Here is a 17,654-nt window from a genome sequence, read left to right on the forward strand (position 1 = left end):
AACCTCAAGGGGTACAGGACGCGGGTGTTACCTTTGAACACCGTTTAAAAGACCTTCTTTTTTTGTTGGGATGGAAAGACACCAGCACTGCCCGCAGATGCGTAAGTTAAAGCCATCTTTCTGTTGGGCAGCACGGAAATATAGGAAGGACGTTTTCAATGTTTTTTACATTTGATCTAGTGCTTTCCCTTCTAGGAGTTCATCTCTAGGATATAATCAGGGGGGAAAGTGACATTTTTTTTTTTTTTGCAGAGTGATGTTTGTTGCAGCGTAATCTGTAAAAGCCAGGGAAAGAAAGCAGCTTACAGTAAAACGATGTCTCCTTTGGGGTCGTAGGACAGACACACAGAAGGTTCGTAGGCAACAGCCGAAAACAGTATGCGAAACAAAAGGAACGTCACGGAAAATGAAAACGCTCCTGATGCTTAAGGGGAAACGAACGAACTGCATCTGCTCTAGTTCTAATTACATCAAACAATTACGTTGCTAAAAATAACGGAAGCACGCCAACTTGTTAACACCGAGTTGATCTAGATTTTAGGATTTCGGTACCAGACTTTCATCTTCATGTTTCCTCCGTGTTTGTGCAGTGAACGTGAGTTTCTCTTTTCAGCATAAAGAAGCTCAGTACAATATATTTGGGGGGAGGTGAAATTAAATAGACTGCATTAGTTTGTTCTTACAGTGTCTTTTCATTTTTTAGTTGATTTTTTTCATAATTGAACAAAATCACAAAACATTTCGAATGTTGAAAAACGGGCAAACAGGCAAGCAAACAAATTTGCTCTCCCCAAACCAAGGCGGCCAATAAGTTTTTCCTATTTTTTAAAGTCCTCACTGCAGGATGTTTGTATTGAGTTTAGAGAGAGAGGAAGGGAGGGAGAGAGAGAAACATTGATGTGAGAGAGAAACATGGATCAGTTGCCTCCCAAACCAGGCCAGAACCAGGGTACGCTCCTGGACTGGGGTACGTGTCCGAGCTGGGGTACAATCCCAGACCGGGGGTACACAGCTGACCCAGGATAAGCTCCTGGACCAGGGTATGCGCGCTAACTCGGGCACACACCCGATCTGAGTGCAGTCTTGGGCCAGGTACGCACCAACCTGTGGTGCAATCCCAGACTGCTGCTTGCGGCTGAGCCGGGGTGTGCCCCGACCAGACACGCGCCCAGACCAGGTTATGCTCCAGTTTGGGGTATGCTCCCGAGCTGGGATATGGTGCTCCCAGACCAGGGTACGCGCCCCGAACAGGGTGCACTCCCAAGCCAGGACGTGCTCCGGGGTCAGGATATGCCTGATCTGGGTAAGACCCCGGACCTGGTACACGTCCGGAACAGGTTGTGCGCTTGGTTTGGGATACACTCCCAGGCCTGGATACCACACTCCCGGACCAGGACAAGCTCCTGAGTAGGGACACTCTTCGGAGTCTGGATACGGCGCTCCCAAGACAGGATATGGCGCTCCCGAGACAGGATACGCTCCCGAGTCGGGATACGGCACTCCCAAGACAGGATATGCTCGCGAATCAGGATACCGCGCTCCCGGACCCGGACACGCTCCCGAGACGGGAAACACTCCCGTAACGGGATACGCGACCGAAACGGGATACGCTACCGAAACGGGATACGCTCCCGAAACGGGATACGGTGCTCCTGGACCCGGACATGCTCCTAAGACGAGATACGCTCCCGAGACGGGATACGGCGCTCCCAAGACAGGATACGCTCATGAATTGGGATACCGCGCTCCCGGACCTGGACACGCTCCCGAGATGGGATACGCTCCCGAAACGGGATAGGTGCTCCCGGACCTGGACACGCTCCCGAAACGGGATATGCTCCCGAAACAGGATATGCTACCGAAACGGGATATGGCGCTCCTGAGATGGGATACGCTCCCGAAACGGGATATGGTGCTCCTGGACCCGGACATGCTCCTAAGACGAGATACGCTCCCGAGACGGGATACGGCGCTCCCAAGACAGGATATGCTCACGAATCAGGATACCGCGCTCCCGGACCCGGACACACTCCCGAGACGGGATACACTCCCGAGACGGGATACGCTCCCGAGACGGGATATNAGGCCAGAACCAGGGTACGCTCCTGGACTGGGGTACGTGTCCGAGCTGGGGTACAATCCCAGACCGGGGGTACACAGCTGACCCAGGATAAGCTCCTGGACCAGGGTATGCGCGCTAACTCGGGCACACACCCGATCTGAGTGCAGTCTTGGGCCAGGTACGCACCAACCTGTGGTGCAATCCCAGACTGCTGCTTGCGGCTGAGCCGGGGTGTGCCCCGACCAGACACGCGCCCAGACCAGGTTATGCTCCAGTTTGGGGTATGCTCCCGAGCTGGGATATGGTGCTCCCAGACCAGCGTACGCGCCCCGAACAGGGTGCACTCCCAAGCCAGGACGTGCTCCGGGGTCAGGATATGCCTGATCTGGGTAAGACCCCGGACCTGGTACACGTCCGGAACAGGTTGTGTGCTTGGTTTGGGATACACTCCCAGGCCTGGATACCACACTCCCGGACCAGGACAAGCTCCTGAGTAGGGACACTCTTCAGAGTCTGGATACGGCGCTCCCAAGACAGGATATGGCGCTCCCGAGACAGGATACGCTCCCGAGACCGGATACGGCGCTCTGGGACCCGGACACGCTCCCGAGACGAGATACGCTCCCGAGTCGGGATACGGCACTCCCAAGACAGGATATGCTCGCAAATCAGGATACCGCGCTCCCGGACCCGGACACGCTCCTGAGACGGGAAACACTCCCGTAACGGGATACGCGACCGAAACGGGATACGCTACCGAAACGGGATACGCGACCGAAACGGGATATGGCGCTCCCGAGATGGGATACGTTCCCGAAACGGGATACGGTGCTCCCGGACCCGGACATGCTCCTAAGACGAGATACGCTCCCGAGACGGGATACGGCGCTCCCAAAACAGGATACGCTCACGAATCGGGATACCGCGCTCCCGGACCTGGACACGCTCCCGAGATGGGATACGCTCCCGAAACGGGATAGGTGCTCCCGGACCTGGACACGCTCCCGAAACGGGATATGCTCCCGAAACAGGATATGCTACCGAAACGGGATATGGCGCTCCTGAGATGGGATACGCTCCCGAAACGGGATATGGTGCTCCTGGACCCGGACATGCTCCTAAGACGAGATACGCTCCCGAGACGGGATACGGCGCTCCCAAGACAGGATATGCTCAGGAATCAGGATACCGCGCTCCCGGACCCGGACACACTCCCGAGACGGGATACGCTCCCGAGACGGGATACGCTCCCAAGACGGGATATGCTACCTAAACGGGATATGGCGCTCCCGAGATGGGATACGCTCCTGAAAAGGGATACGGTGCTCCCGGGCCCGGACACGCTCCCAAGACGAGATACGCTCCTGAGAGGGGATACGGTGCTCTCAGACCAGGACATACTCCCGGGTTTGAATACGCCCGATCTGCATACGATCCTGGACTGAGTACGCACCGAGCCAGTGTATGCCCCGATTGGGTTCGCGCCCAGACCAGGTCACGCTCCTGGTTTGGGATACACCCCCAGGATGGGATACGGGGCTCCTGGACCAAGGTATGTGCCCCGACTGGGTATGATCCTGGACCGGGTACGCGCCCGATCCAGAGTACAATCCCAGACCAGCGCATGTGCCGCGGCCAGGTTACACCCCAACCCGGGCAATCCCGGACCCGGTTATGAACCCTGGCCAGGCTGCCCGTCCTCGCCAAGGTGCATATCTGACCGGGGATCAATCTGTAACCTAGGTATGTGCCCTGACGGGGTTTAACCCACAGCCTTTGGGTGCACAGAACGACACTCCAACCAACCAAGCCACCCAGAAACGATGTCCTAACCAAATGAGCCACCCAACCAGAGCCATTTTTACTAATTCTGTTACATTGTTTCCTTCATGTTTTCACATAAAAATAACCTCAGAGCCCTAGCCAGTGGGGCATGGCTGACTGGAGCATCGTCTGGTCATCAGAGTTTGTGGGTACAATTCCCAGTTGGGGCACGTACCTACCTTGCAGTTCGATTCTGGTCTTGACGTGGTCAGGCAGGGTGCCTATAGGAGACAGCCGACCAACTGCCTGTTCTATTTCGAATGGAGATGATTCTCTGTTCCATCGATGCTTCTCTCCCTTTCTCTCTCTCTCATAGCAATGAAAAAGTATCCTCGGGTGAGTATAATGAATAATTTTAAAATAATGATAATAATAATAATATTAACTGGTGGAAGTTCTGTTACAAGTGTCAGGGTGGGGCAAAAGTAGGTTTACAGTTCACATGGAAAACGATACAATAATTAATAAATAATAATACATGTCTCGGCCACACGGCTCACTTGATTGGAGCATCGTCCCATACGCCAAACGTTTGCAGGTGTGTCCCTGGTCCGGGCACAAACCTAGGCTGTGAGTTTGATTCCCGGTCGGGTGAGTACAGGAGGCAACGAGATTCGATGTTTCTCTTTTGCATCGATGTTCTCTTTCTCTCTCTGCCTCTCTAAAAAAAAAACAATAAGCATATTCGCAGGTGAGGATAAAAATGATATTAATTAATAATACAAGAATACGCTGTTTCACATTCTCACAACTGAAAGTGTGCTTTTGCTCCGTCCTGTGTGTATCATTTCGTGTCCTTCTCCTGCCCGCTTAACGTCCTATTACAAACATATTTCGAATAAGAGAATTCTTCTCTTATTATTACATATATAAGATACATCCTTTGACCGTAAACTTTGTCAGCTGAAAGAAAAGAAAGTAAGTTATTTCTTTGGGCATCTGATAACGGGTACATGGTGAGGGGGAAAGAACAATTACGAAATAAAACCCATGGACATAAAAACTCGTCTGGAAATGCACAAGTCTTTAATTTCAAAAAATTTTTAAAGGTTGTGGGAGTGATTCTGGATCAGGGCACGTACCTAGGTTGTGGGTTCCATTGGAGGGCGGGCCGCATATAGGAGGACACTGGTCGTTGTCTCTCTCACACATCGGCGTTTCTCTCTCCGTCCACCTCTCTTTCTCTCTCTCTCAAAAATCAGTAAACAGCCCTGGCTGGTGCGGCTCGGCGGGAACTGAAGGGCCTGGGTTTCGGACCAGGTCGCCTGTCGGGGGCTCGCGAGAGGCCCGGGATCTCTCCCGCATCGATGTTTCTCTCCCGCACTTTCTCCCTTCCTTCTCCTCTCTCCAAAAAATAAGTCTTTCAAAAAATTTTTAAAAATCAATAGGCAGTTCCTTGGGTGAGGATTAAAAAATTGTGCAAAGCTTTAAAAGAGTATGCGTGCTACATAAATCAACACTACTTATTCGAACCGTAAATTTGAAAATAGAGCTTTGGAGAGATGCCTCCCCAACCCCTTGATTGGGCTCCTTAAAGACTATTTTGAACTACATTGTCTTGATGTTAAAGGGGGAAAATCTAGCTGTGTTCTCTTGGATTTTTTGGTATTGCATTCGCAAGTTGCTTTATTTTCAAATAAGAACCATCCTTTAAAAACAGGGCCTCGAAGGTAGAAAACTCAGAGCTTTGAAGTGCAAATATTATTTCAAACTCCTTTTGTGTTTCAAATTTGGTGCCTGTTTCCGGCAACTCGTTTTTAACATACAAAGTAGGTGGGAAAACCCTGAAGTAATTCTCCTTGTGTCAGTTTTCGAAAAAGCAGTTGTGACACTCGCTTGTGTAGATCCTGAAATTTCTCCCCCTAACCGGATGGAATAAGAAACGATACATTTGTCCGGGCGCAACAGAAACGACCCAGAAAGATTTTCCTAAGGTGCTCCAGAACTTTCCAAGCTTCAGTCTTTGGTTCCCGTGAAAGCTGCCTTGGCCATATTTATCCCAGTGTTTTCGAAACGCTGTTATGAAATGTTTAATTGGTAACAAAAGTTATAAAGCGGGCGACATAATCACCTTCCAAGGACTCACTATATTAAGAAATAAAGCACTTTTAAAAACGTGTTTTTGTTCAGGTTCGAAGAAAACCAGGTGGACCAACTGCGGTGAAGTCCCAAGTGCACCCAAGTTTATTGAAAAGTGTTCACTTACTGGAACTGATTTAAAACTTTCCCCCAAAGTGCGCCTGCCGCCCTACCGGGCCGGGTCAGCTGGTTGGAGCGTCGCCCGATGCACCCAGGTTGCGGGTCCCACGCCGGTCAGGGCGCAGGCAAGAACCAACCAGAGGATGCACAAATGGTGCAACAGCAAATCCATGTCTCCCTGTTCCTCACATCGACGGGGGGAAATATTTCTTCAACGAATAAAAATGTAAGAAAGAAACACATCTGCAGCAAAATTTCGGGCAGCCTCCAAAAGTAACCAAATCAGACTGACGTGGAAATCTATCCTCGTTAACCTGGAAACACGTCCGTTTTTATTTGGGAGAAACAAAAAGGCAGTTTAAAGACAAAAGGTGGCATTTGTTTCCCTGGTGGTTGGAGAAGAAACCCGCCAGGAACCCACAGGTTTTGATCACGTTTCGAAGGGGTCGCCGAGGACCGGGGGCCCCATTCCGTGACAGCTCAGGAGTCCCGTCCTCCTAGGTGACCGGTGCATGAAATCAGGGGCATCCTTAATCTCTCTTTGGTTTGTTTGTTTCTTTGTTTGTTTGTTTGTTTGTATCATGAAGCCAAGATGCCTCCCATAATGAGGGGGGGCGATTTCAACGGTCTTAAGCCATCACAGGACAACTCACTTCCAGGAAATAACCCTCCGTCTCCTTCTGTGTTTTTCCCGAGTAAATGAAGACACCACTGGGTAAAGAGGCATTTTTCAGGCCTTAAATCCCAGTCTGACCCCCTGGTCAGAGACTCCAGTGGAGTCCCTGGCTGATCTTGGTGGGCTCTCCTCAGCCCCTTCCCCAAAGGAGGTGCTCCGGGGGCCGCGGGGCAGGGCCGGCTGTCGCCGGTCTCCTCGGACACCGGCGCAGCCTAGAGTGTGGGGTTCTCTTGAGATTCGGGGGGCTCTGGGACACCGTGGCCCCAGCACCCCAGCAGCTAATCACCCATCTTCCGGACTCTCCTTTGGGATCCACGGGGGCAGAGCCTTGCCTGCCCTGCAGGGAAAAGAAAAGCTGGCCACGTGGAGGGCCCTGTGCTCCAGAAAACAGTTTCTCCCTGAGACTCTCCAGTTCAACAAAGGCTGAAATGAAAAGGGGGCATCTGAGTTTCCGCAGATACCAAAAATGCAGCGTCCAGCGCGGAGGAGACGCCCCACGAGCGGGTGTTGAATGAAGGCACCCAGGTGGCGGGGGGGTGGTGGTGCTGCTGCGTGGACACCCCCACCTTGGGGAGAGCGGAGGGGCCGGAAGGCAGCTCGGCTATTTGCCGCGAGTTCGCCCACAGCCCGCCCTCGCCTTCGTAGAGAAGGGGACTGGTAATGGCTTTTCTCGCCAGAGCTCAAAGTCCTTTCACGAAAACGGGACGGGAGCTGGGGGCACATTGAGGAGGCGGGACCGCAGAGCAGGCAGGGGCGGCCGGGGCCCGGCTGGCCTTCCTGCCCTGAGACCCCAGCTCGGCTCCGGCCCCCACGCGGGGCTCGCGCAGGGGGCTCTAAAGGGCCCCCACGTGGGGGACGCCCCTTCCTTTCTTTGGAAACCTCGGCTGGGGCCTCCAGCGCCTGCCTTCCCAGGGCGGCGGCCTCCTCCAGCCTGGGCCCCTCTCCGGGCCTCCCCTCCGCGCTAGTGCACCCCCACTCCGCCCCAGCCCGGGGAGCTCCACCCCCTCCTTCGCTGGGCTCCTTCCCCGAGCCTGGAGACCCGCGCAGCCGGCTCAGCCATTTCCTCCTCCTGCCCGGCACAGCCCCTCCCCAGCTGGGGGGCCGCATCCGGGAGGCGGGCTGCGGCCGGGCTCGCGCACCGCGGAACCCCACGTGCAGTGTGCCGCTGCGGGGGCCCAGCAGCGCACGCCGCCACCATGCCCGTCCTTCCAGCCCCGCTCGGGGGGTGGGGTGGGGAGGTGCTGGCGCAGCGGACGGCTCTGCGCCCCCGGGATGCGGGCTCCTCGCGCCATTCGGGCCCAAGTGGGTGGGGGGCGGGGCGTCCCCTCGTGCCTCGGTTTGCCCATCTGTAAAATGGGAGGACCAGTATCCTGGCCCGAGGGGAAGAAAGATACGAACGAATATTGTAAATATAGTAAATGCCTACTACATTTTCATGTCGGGGCGCAGACAGATGGAGGGAGCCTTGCTCCCCTCCTTGGCACTCCCCCAGGTCCAGGATCTGAGGTTCTTTCTCCTCCCTGCACGGGGTGAGGTCTACCAAGGCGAACGGGCGGCGGAGGGCAGCTGATCAACCCGCCGATGAGCACCCGAGCCAGGCGGGTGCGGACCTGTCGCCTCGTTGGGGCTGGGCCCGCGCCCACAGTCGCTTTCATTCCGCGGGGGCCACGCGTGCTCCCGCTGTCGGGGAGCGCCGGGGAGCTTGGGCGGGCCCTGCCCTGTTGCGGTAGGGGCCACCCTCCAGAACCTTCGTTTCTCGCTGGGGAACGCCACAATAATGATAAAAACTCGCTGTGCGTCAGACCTTCTCTTGGGTTATTGTCACTTGTGTTCCTTTTCTTTAAAAAAAATCACTGATTTGAGAGAGAAGCATCGATTTGTTGTTTCACTGATTGGTGGGTTGGTTGGTTGGTTTTCCTACTGTGCTCGCCGGGCAGGCGCCCACTGTGGCCTGTCTGTCAGGAGGACGCTCTGGCCCGTCCGCCTGGCCCACTGGGACGCGGCTACCCTTCTAATTTTTTAAAAAATTCTCACTCAAGGGCATTTTCATTTGTTTTCTTTGTTCGTTTCGTTTCGTTTCATTTCGTTTCGTTTTGTTTCATTTCGTTTCGTTTTAGAGAAAGAAACGGTGAGAATACATTGGTTGCCTTGGTAGCACCCAGACCAGGGATCCATGCAGGGACTGGGGTCACGGGCATCAGAACTAAGAGTCACATACGTGGGCGCCTGGGCCGGGGATGACCCCAAACCCTTTGGTTACAGGGCAGCGCTCCAACCACTGAGCACGATGGCCAGGGCTACGTGTAATTCTTAAAAACACGCCTTGCAGGTGGCTTTCACCCCGCGTCACCCACTGAAGCCCTGGGCAGGTTTCCACTCCAAGGGGGCAGCTGCTGAAGCCCCAGGACTGAGCACCCCCAGCCGCTGGGCCAGCCACGGCCCGTCGGCCTCCGCCCACCCGGCCCTCACTGGAGGCAGGGCAGGAGGCCCTGGGCCACTGCCCAGTCCGTTCGGAGCCCTCAGATACCACAAGTAGGGAGAAGGAAACGTGGGCCGGACAGGTCACCAGTTCTGACGGGAGAAGTGAGACTGCGAAGCCTGCCCTCCCACTGTCCCCAGGTCCCCGGGGAGGGAGCATGGGCATTGAAGCTCTGCCCGTCAGTCAGTCTGCTCCGGTCTGGGCCTCGCCACCCCCGGCTCTCACACTCCATCGGGGCTGGTGTTGGGGTCCAGGCTTTAGCCGAGCCTGGGGTCCCCCGTGCTACTTGGGGTCCCCCATGCTATTCGGGGCCCAGGACATGGTTGCTCCACCAAGCCCCAGCCTGCCTCGGGTCTCAGCCATGGCCTGTGAGGAACCCATCAGCCCTCACGAAGGAGGAAGGCAGAGCTCTCAGGGGCAGGGGCTCCCAGCCTGAGCTGGTGTCCCAGCGTCCGTGGACAGCCTGCGGATGGCGACACTCTTGGCCTGTCACCAGCACCCTCCCTTGGCCCCCCTGAAGAAGCTGAGCTGTGGTGGTCACGGAGCCTGACTCTGTGCCCACGCGTGCGGCCCCCTGGCGCTTCCTGGGCCAGTGGAGGGTGCGGTCGGCAGCCTCTGGGGAGGTTTTCAACATGCACACGCTTCCACCCAGCAGTTCCGCTCACGTCAGCGTCTCCGTGGTGGGGGTCAACAATGGCCCCCGAGAGAGCTGTCCACACCCTAATGCCTGAGACTGCAGCTGTGGCCTCGGAAAGAGCGTCCTTGCAGATGTTCCCCACGCGGGCCCTAAATCCAGTGACAAGCGTTACAGCAGGGGAAGAGGAGAGACACGGGGCGGGGGTGGGGGGGAAGCCCTGTGGCCACAGAGGCAGAGGCTGGAGGGACATGGCCACCGGCCTAGGGACGAGTGGAGCCCCAGGAAGCCTCCAGAGGCAGGCAGGACCCTCCCGCAGAGCCTCCGGAGGCAGGGCGGCCCTGCGAGACCTTGACCTCGGACTGCTGGCCTCCACAGCCTAGAGAGAATCCTCTTCTTCCTTCCGAGCCCCTGGTTTCTGGGGTTTCTCAAAGGCAGCTCTAGGGTGCCAATGCAGCACCAGACAAACTCCGGCTGGCGTGCACCGGGGTGTGTGCAAGGATGGTTCTAGGGTGTTGCGGGGGGCACACCCCAGCCCCCCGCACGCCTCGGACAGGCCGCGGTCCTTCTGGGAGCTGGAGCCCTGTGTGGGACGAGGTCAGGAAGGACTGGGCACTGGCCAGGTAGGAGGGCCTGAGAGGCCAGCGGGGCTGGGGTGGAAGGGGGAAGGCAGGTGGACGGGGAGAGAGGTGAGGGCAGGGTATCACGTGTGCTGGGGCCGGTGCCACCCGAGCCCCCTGGGCCGACTCCCCCCAGGAAGAGAGGAGAAGGCCTGGGGGTGGTGCGGGCGGCGTTTGTGCTTTTTATGCCAGTTGGGGTTTTTTTGCTACTTTTTAGCTTGAAGTAATTACAGAATCGCAGGAAATTGCAGACCGTAGCCCCATGTCCCCTCCGCCCAGCTTCCCCACGGGTTACGACTTCAGTAACTACAGAACCACATCCAAACCGGAGAACTGCTGTCCCCCGCCCCGTGTGCGTACCGTTGTCATTTTGTTACAGGTGCGTTAGGCGCAGACACCACAGACTGAGCAGCCCCCACAGGACCTGCCGCCAGCCGCCCTTTTTGAGGGCACGAATGACTTGTATTTGCATTTAGGATATATAGGTCCTCACTGTCTGCCACCCCCCACGTCACCCGCTGCCCCCTTCTTCGTTGCTAACAGACCCCCCCAGGTGAGAGTGGCACGTGCCCCACCCAAGACTGCTTTCCCAGCCTGTCCTGAGCTGGTTGGTCCTGCGACCCATCTTGGCTGATACAATGTAACCAGAAAGTGCCCGCAGGTTGCCCCTCTCCTGCCCTGGAACACAGATCTGAGGGCTCAGCAGCCATGCTGGGCCCATGAGGCCACACGAGTGGAGACACCATGAGAATCAGAGAACGCAGCCCGGGCATCGCGACCACGTGCACCGCCTCTGGGTTTGCTATTGGACTCCGCGACGACAGTGGTTCTCCATCGGGGGGACTTTACCCCCCAAGGACATGCAGTGACTGCTGGAGACAGTTTTAGTTGTCACAATGACATCTAGGGGGAGAGGCTGGGGACCCTGCTCATCCTAGGAGCACCTGCCCCCAACGAAGATGTCGGTTCCACAGAGTGAGATGTCCTAGTCAGGCCACTGTCCGTCAGGGTTTGTTACCTGCAGCTGACAACTTCCCTGACCCAGATGGCGCCCTGGCCGCTCAGCCTCCGGCAGAGGTGGTAAGAGGAAACCTGCGACCAGCCAGGAAGGGTCACCAGGCCCACCCCAGCCTCCAGCACTAAGTAGCTGGTTGACCAAGACCTCTTTGACCCACCCTCCTGTCAGCCTGGAGCATGGGACAGCCATCAGTGACCCAAGCCGCTTTCACTGGTCAGTAGACGAGTTGGTAAAGAAGAGGTGGTCCTACCCACGACGGAACACCCCCCAGCCGTAAGAAAGAATGCAATCTCGCCACCTGCAGCAGCACCCCCCAGAGGTAAGGTCCCGAGTGAAGTCAGTCAAGTATCGCGTGGTTTCACTTACACATGGAATCTGAAGAACAAAATAAACGAAGGAAGCAGAAACAGACACAAAGAACGAACTGCTGGCTGCCAGATGGGAGGAGGGCTGGGGCTGGGCCAGAGTGGGACAGGGCTCAGAAATGCCGGCAGTGCGCCTGCGACTTCCCCAGGCATGAGGCACAGCATAGCGAACACAGTATCATCGTTTCAACTGTAGCATGTTCTAGAACTATCGTGTTCATAAACGAGTGGCCCAACCACTGCATTGCACCCCTGAAACCCGTATGAAATACTGAACACGGCGCAGTGTCTGTCTCCCTCCGCCCCTCGTACCGCCTCAATGACCAAACGCACAGCTGGATACAAACACCACTTTAATGTAAAAAAGGAGCAACCCAAACCCGTGTGTACACATAAACACCATTTGGAGGTATGCAGTCAGAAAAACCAGAGAGCTGTGCCTAACGAACAAAATTAATTTGTCATACGTATCACATCACATTGGTAACTAAGTGTTGGGCAAACTCAATGTCCTTGCTGCAGTCACAAGCTACGGACACCACCTGGGCTCTCGGATACTCCCTTTGGGGATTTTGAATGGACGGTGTGGGTTTGCCTAAGGTTGGAAGCTGCAGTCCTCATGGAGTGGCTTCGGCATCTGCTTTTAGGGCCGACATCCCCACTGCTGAGTGGGAGCAAGAGCCCAACGTGATGGGAGAACTGGGGGACCGGGGTGCGGGCTGGGGCTGAGCCTCCCTGACCTGTCCCTCCGAGCAGGTGGCAGAAAGGCTGTCTGCCGGCAGAGGAGGGCCAGGGGAAGGAGGTGGACAGCCCCACCTGTCCTGGCACGCTGCCCTGTGGTCCAGCAGGTTACCCTTCCCAGAACTGGTCCCCATGGTGGGGGCCCTCCAGACTCACCCAGGCTGGAGGGGAGCTCTGGGCTCCCCCAGACCCAGCCAGTTCCATCCCAGAGGGGCTTGCATTTGAGGCCTGGACCGACTGTCCATGTGGTGGAGTCAAATTTGCCTGCCATTCTGAGCTGATCACCCACCATGAGTTTAAACTGAGTATTCTTCTGGCTGCCCCTGCTGGAAGTGGTGGTAGAAATCTGCAGAGAATTTCAACCCGGCTCAAGAACTTTCCCAAAGACAATGAGCTCCCTGTCAGTGGAGATATTCAAGCAGGGCTGGGGCAGTGCATGGACAGCACTTGTCCAGCAACGACCAAATTCCGGGTTAAGGAGTTGGGGTAGCCCCTGGGGGGGTTGGAGGGGGTAAAGGGCTTACAATTTTACGATCACACAAATCTAGAAAATGGCACAGTCAAGGTCAGTCAGTCTACATACGGGTTCTAAATGTTTCTTCCTAGAGCTAAATAGGGTATGTGGTGTGAGCACTGGAGGTAGGGGTGGGGGGGTGGGGGGTAGGGGTTGGGGGCCTCCAGATAAAGGCGGGCGAGGCCGGAGCCTCACTTCTGGAAGCTGGGACTTTCCACCAGCCGGAGCTTGTTGGCGATCCCGAAGGGATCCATGCTGTCGGTCTCCAGCGGGGGAGACAGCGCGTCAGACTCCCGGTGGTCCTCGGCGGGCTCGGGCTGCGGCGGGGTCCTGGGTAGCATGGGCAGGAAGTGGGACAGCGGCAGAAAGCCCCTGTCCTTGTACAGCTGCCTCTGCCTGGCGCTGCTCAGGGACACGGGCAGCCGGTGCTTCTGGGACCAATACACGTTGTAGCCGTCGGGGCGGATCTCCTCCTCGAAGGCGCAGTCCTCTGGGGAGAACTGAAGCTGCGGAGAGGACCCAGCTGTGAGCACCCGCGGGTGTCCCCGCCCGGGAGCAGGGGGCGTCCTGTGGCGCCCCACCGCTCAGCCTGAGCCAAGTTCTGCGTGTGGGGCTACAAAGTATGGCGTAGAATCCAAAGGTACTTAAAGTGCACGGGTTCCCACTTAGACCCGAGTCACTGAGACTCTCAGCCAGGCCTTTCTGTCTGGTGCCCCGTGAGAGCCAGCAGCCGGTCCGCTGGGGCCAGGCTGCCTGTCAGGGGCCTCCAGATAAAGACCGCCCCTCCCCCCGGCCCCAGGCCCCAGGCCCCAGGCCCCAGGCCGCGCCTGGGCCCAGCGAGGGGTGGCCGGAAATGTGCGGGGGGAGGGGGAGAGTCAGGCCCAGGTCGCAGACCACTCATAGTTGATTCAGAGGTGGCAGCGGGCAAGTTCTATCTTCCAGTAGTGTCATTACCCCTTGGGGACAGAGGACAGCCCACGGCAGGGAGCCAGCAGGGCCGAGCGGTAAACAACCCCAGGAGGCGCCCAGTCTCGTTTCTGCCTAAGCCTCCAAAGGTCGCTGAACTGCAGGTGGGTGAGTGCGCATTGATAAGGCCCTGATAAGGCTGGCGGCCCTGGCGGCCCAGGCGGCCCTGGCAGCCCTGGCAGCCCAGGAGCAAGAATAAAGCCACCAGACCGCGGGAGGGTTCACTGCAAATTGACAAATAGACGGGGGAAGTAAAACCAAATGGACTATTTCCCTGCGGCTGGTTATTTGGGAGAAATTAGCATCTCCTCTTTTCCATACAGAAGTGAAAAGATTCCAAGTTTCTAGAATGTGGACTATCTTTTTCTGGGTCCTCAATGGTCGCTAACCCTTGCCCACGGGACTAAGAGGCAGAACTGGATTTGAGGTGGGCACCCCCACCCCGAGTGGACAGAGCCGTGGGTCAGCCTCATCAGTCCTACAAGAGCCTCTCTCCGTTCTTGCCCCCCGCGTCCCGCCCCCCAAGTAAAGGGCACCGTCGCCAAAGTTGCAGCTAAAGGGTTTGAGTGGCTTTAGGGGTCGGCTTTCAGCAAGCGCCCCACCTCCTTTCCTGTTCTTTCACGCGGGACCCCGCCATAAAGCCTGAAACAGGGACTCTGGAGAAATGGGATAAACAGCTGTCCGAGCTACAGCATGATTTTAAGAAACTGGAACGATCAGTGCTGTGGGGCAAGCGGGTATTTGCATCTGTTCTGGAGAGTGGGGGCGTATCTCCCCCCCCTCAGGCACAGTCTCCGCCCCCACCCCGTTCCTCCAGCAGAGTCCTGGCCCAGCGTGGCTGCGTCGAGGCCCTGCCCACCCCCACCCCCACCCCCCAGTCTTCTCAGCGCGGGGGCTCCCTTTGAAATCTTAGCCTTTGTTCCTGGCCACCAGAAACCCAGCATCCCAGTATCCCGCCCGGAGATTCTCGAGGGCACCTGGGCCGTCCCACCCCAGCCCCCCTCCCAGAGGTATTTGCAGTACAGGTGAGCCGCCGAGGAGGACGAGAATGCAAGGAAATAATTCCGATGTGTCTGAAAAGTTTTCTAGTAAACTAAAAGTCGCATTAAAAAATCTCCAACCCTAAAGGTCACTTTTTTTCCAGGCTCGTGTGAAGGGGTACCTTTGGAAAAGGATCCAACTTGTGGGTACACCCTTTTTCTTTTTTAAAACCCTGCAGGGAGGGGGACGGAGGCGGGGACCACCCACCACCAGGCCAAGGCTGCAAAGGCCCGAGTGGGTTTTCCGACTTAGCATCAAGAAGAGCACAGCAGTGGGTTTCTCCGTCCGACCCGGGCCGCCCTCCGGCCCTGCTGAAAATACAGACGCGGTTTTGACCCAGGCTTCAAACTTCAGACCCCGGGACCCTACACTTCCGTAGAAAAAGTCGGGGTTTAATTTAATCCAGCCCAGGCAGTCTTCGCCTCGGACTCCAGCGGGGCCAGGGGGAGGGAGCCAGGAAAGTCCGGACTTGATCCAGCGCGCCCCCCTCCCCCGCAGCCCCCCGCTACAGCGCCTCCCGCCCCGTGGCGACACCTACCAGCCCTAGCATCCTGCCGTCGCCTCCCATGCAGAGGTACCGGAGGCTCTGCACGCCCTTGATCGCCACGTTCCGCAGGGCCACTGCCCTGATTTCCACCAAACCTGGCGTGAGAGAAGCAACAACTGCAGCCGGGACCCACAGGCCCCCACGACACGTGGATGTGGTCGGATGGAGGGCCCGCCCGTACCCCCCTCCCACGCACCGTTTCCCGTCTCCTCACGCGGTCCGGAGGCTTGGAGAGGGAGTGGGTGCCCAGACTTGGGGTCCCCACAAGCGAGGGGTCCCCGAGAGCAGAAGGGGGCGGGGGAGGGAACACATGGGTGTGGTAGGTTCATGCACTCCTGCTCCCTCCCCCAGGTTCTCGCGCTATCCGGGGCTCCAGGGAGGGAACAATACGCGAAACCTGGAGCATCTCGGAAGTGGGGTGCCCGCGGGAGTCGAAGGAGGTGAAGGGAGGAAGGGATGCAGAGCAGGAGAGGGGCCCGGTAGGCACTCACTGAGCGCGCTCTGGCCCCGCGCGCAGTCCACCGCGCCGTCGGCACGGATGCGCAGGAAGCAGCTGGAGGGGCCGTGAGGGCCGGAGGTGTACAGGTGGCGCAGGCGGATGGACTCCCCCCAGCCGTAGTGCACGTGTGGCCCAGCGTCCGAGAGAGCTAGCGGGCCCCCGGCTGAGGCTAGCCAGAGGCCCGCCAGGACCAGGGTGCGGGCCACAACGCTTCGATTCTGCGCGCTCCACATGGCACCTCCTTCGGGCTCCGGGCGCGGTAGTGGGATGCGGAAGGCTAGGCGACAACTGGGATGCCCTGCAGGACTGTGCGTGAGGAGATGGGGGTGGCCACAGCGTTCTCCAGCAAGGAGTGCGCTCTGGGTGCGCTGCGCTGTTGGTCCGACGACGGCTGCAAACTGGCGGCCTTATATAGCGTGTTTTACCCTCCCAGCCGGTGGGTGCCCAAGACACGGGAGCATTCCTTATCAGGATTGCATCAGGCCCCCGCCCCCCGCACACACCCACTCACACCCTGCCTCCAGCCCCAGCCCCCTCCCCGAGCCCCGGGTGACCCCGCCCAGGTCGCCCTGATCGGGGGAGGAGGCCCCGCTTTGCGGGAGGGTTCTGAGGAGCTCCTCCCCACGCCTCGGTGGCGGGGCTGGCGGCCAGGTCGCTCTTGACTGGATGAATTTGATTTTATAAAGCAATAAAGGAGTGGCGGAGCCCCGCCTCCAGGCCGCGGCTCCCCAGGGAATGCACTCGTTTCGGGGGCGCTAGCAGGGGCGGGGGCAGGAACTCCAGGGCCAAAGATTGGGGGGCACTGGACTTTGAATCCCTCATCCCCTGTCCGGGAAAACGTTGCCTCGGCTTCACGACCCTCCCCACTTAGCAGTCCCATTCGCTCCCTCCCGCGACGGTCCCAACCCCCCCGCCCCCCCTCCCACGGATGTAAAGCCTTGCGTTACAATTTCCCCTGCAGCTCAGACCCTCTCTCGTTCTCTCAGCTCATGTTCTCGCGATCCTTGCCCCTCCCCCACGCCCAGCCCCTTTTATCCCGGAAAATTGTACCCCGACGGGGGGCCGGGCGCGATCTCCGCCCTCGGAGAAACAATGGGGGCGTCGCGCGGGTGCCGCTAGATGGCGCTTCAACCCGGTTTCGGCTTCGGTTGTGCCCCGCCCGCAGTCGCGGTGAAGGGGCCCTTGGGGCGAGGGGGGCTCGCCAGCGCGTACTGAGAAGCTGACTTTCTACCATCTCAGGCCCTGGCGCTCGGAGCAAATGGGCCCCTCTGTTTTTGTCGCCGGTCCGGTCCTTGGGTCCCTGCGCGCAGCGCGGTTGCAGAGGTCCGGGAGCTCCTTAAGTGGTGGGGAGGGGCAGAGGAGCCGCCAGGCCCGCGGCTGGGGTGGTGGCCGGCCCCGGGTGGGGAAACTGAGGCCACCCGGGTGAAGTGGCTCCTGTAAACCAGAGACCTACTCTAACGACGCTCTGA

At 57.9% G+C, this 17,654-nt stretch overlaps 1 protein-coding gene across 1 annotated transcript; it reads right to left on the reverse strand.

Moving 5' to 3' along the window:
* Window positions 1-13,266: 13,266 nt before the first annotated feature.
* Window positions 13,267-16,557, reverse strand: FGF19 (fibroblast growth factor 19). The gene is made up of 3 exons (XM_037062499.1): window positions 16,178-16,557; window positions 15,678-15,781; window positions 13,267-13,638 (listed from the first exon to the last, which is right to left on the reverse strand). Exons 1-3 carry the CDS (start codon window positions 16,416-16,418, stop codon window positions 13,324-13,326), a joined length of 660 nt encoding a protein of 219 aa, XP_036918394.1. The 5' UTR covers window positions 16,419-16,557; the 3' UTR covers window positions 13,267-13,323.
* Window positions 16,558-17,654: the final 1,097 nt, after the last annotated feature.

This window comes from Sturnira hondurensis, unplaced genomic scaffold, assembly GCF_014824575.4.
Source record: "Sturnira hondurensis isolate 20B ecotype Veracruz unplaced genomic scaffold, ASM1482457v3 Scaffold0014099, whole genome shotgun sequence".
In the NCBI taxonomy this organism is placed as follows: Eukaryota; Metazoa; Chordata; class Mammalia; order Chiroptera; family Phyllostomidae; genus Sturnira; species Sturnira hondurensis.

Excerpts from the sequence above, each read along its gene's own strand:
- FGF19 (XM_037062499.1), bottom strand. The coding sequence starts at position 16,418 with ATGTGGAGCGCGCAGAATCGAAGCGTTGTGGCCCGCACCCTGGTCCTG. Across the intron at positions 15,782-16,177 it reads GCGGGGCCAGAGCGCGCTCA|GTTTGGTGGAAATCAGGGCA; the intron begins GTGAGTGCCTAC and ends CTCTCACGCCAG. Across the intron at positions 13,639-15,677 it reads ACGGCAGGATGCTAGGGCTG|CTTCAGTTCTCCCCAGAGGA; the intron begins GTAGGTGTCGCC and ends TCCTCTCCGCAG.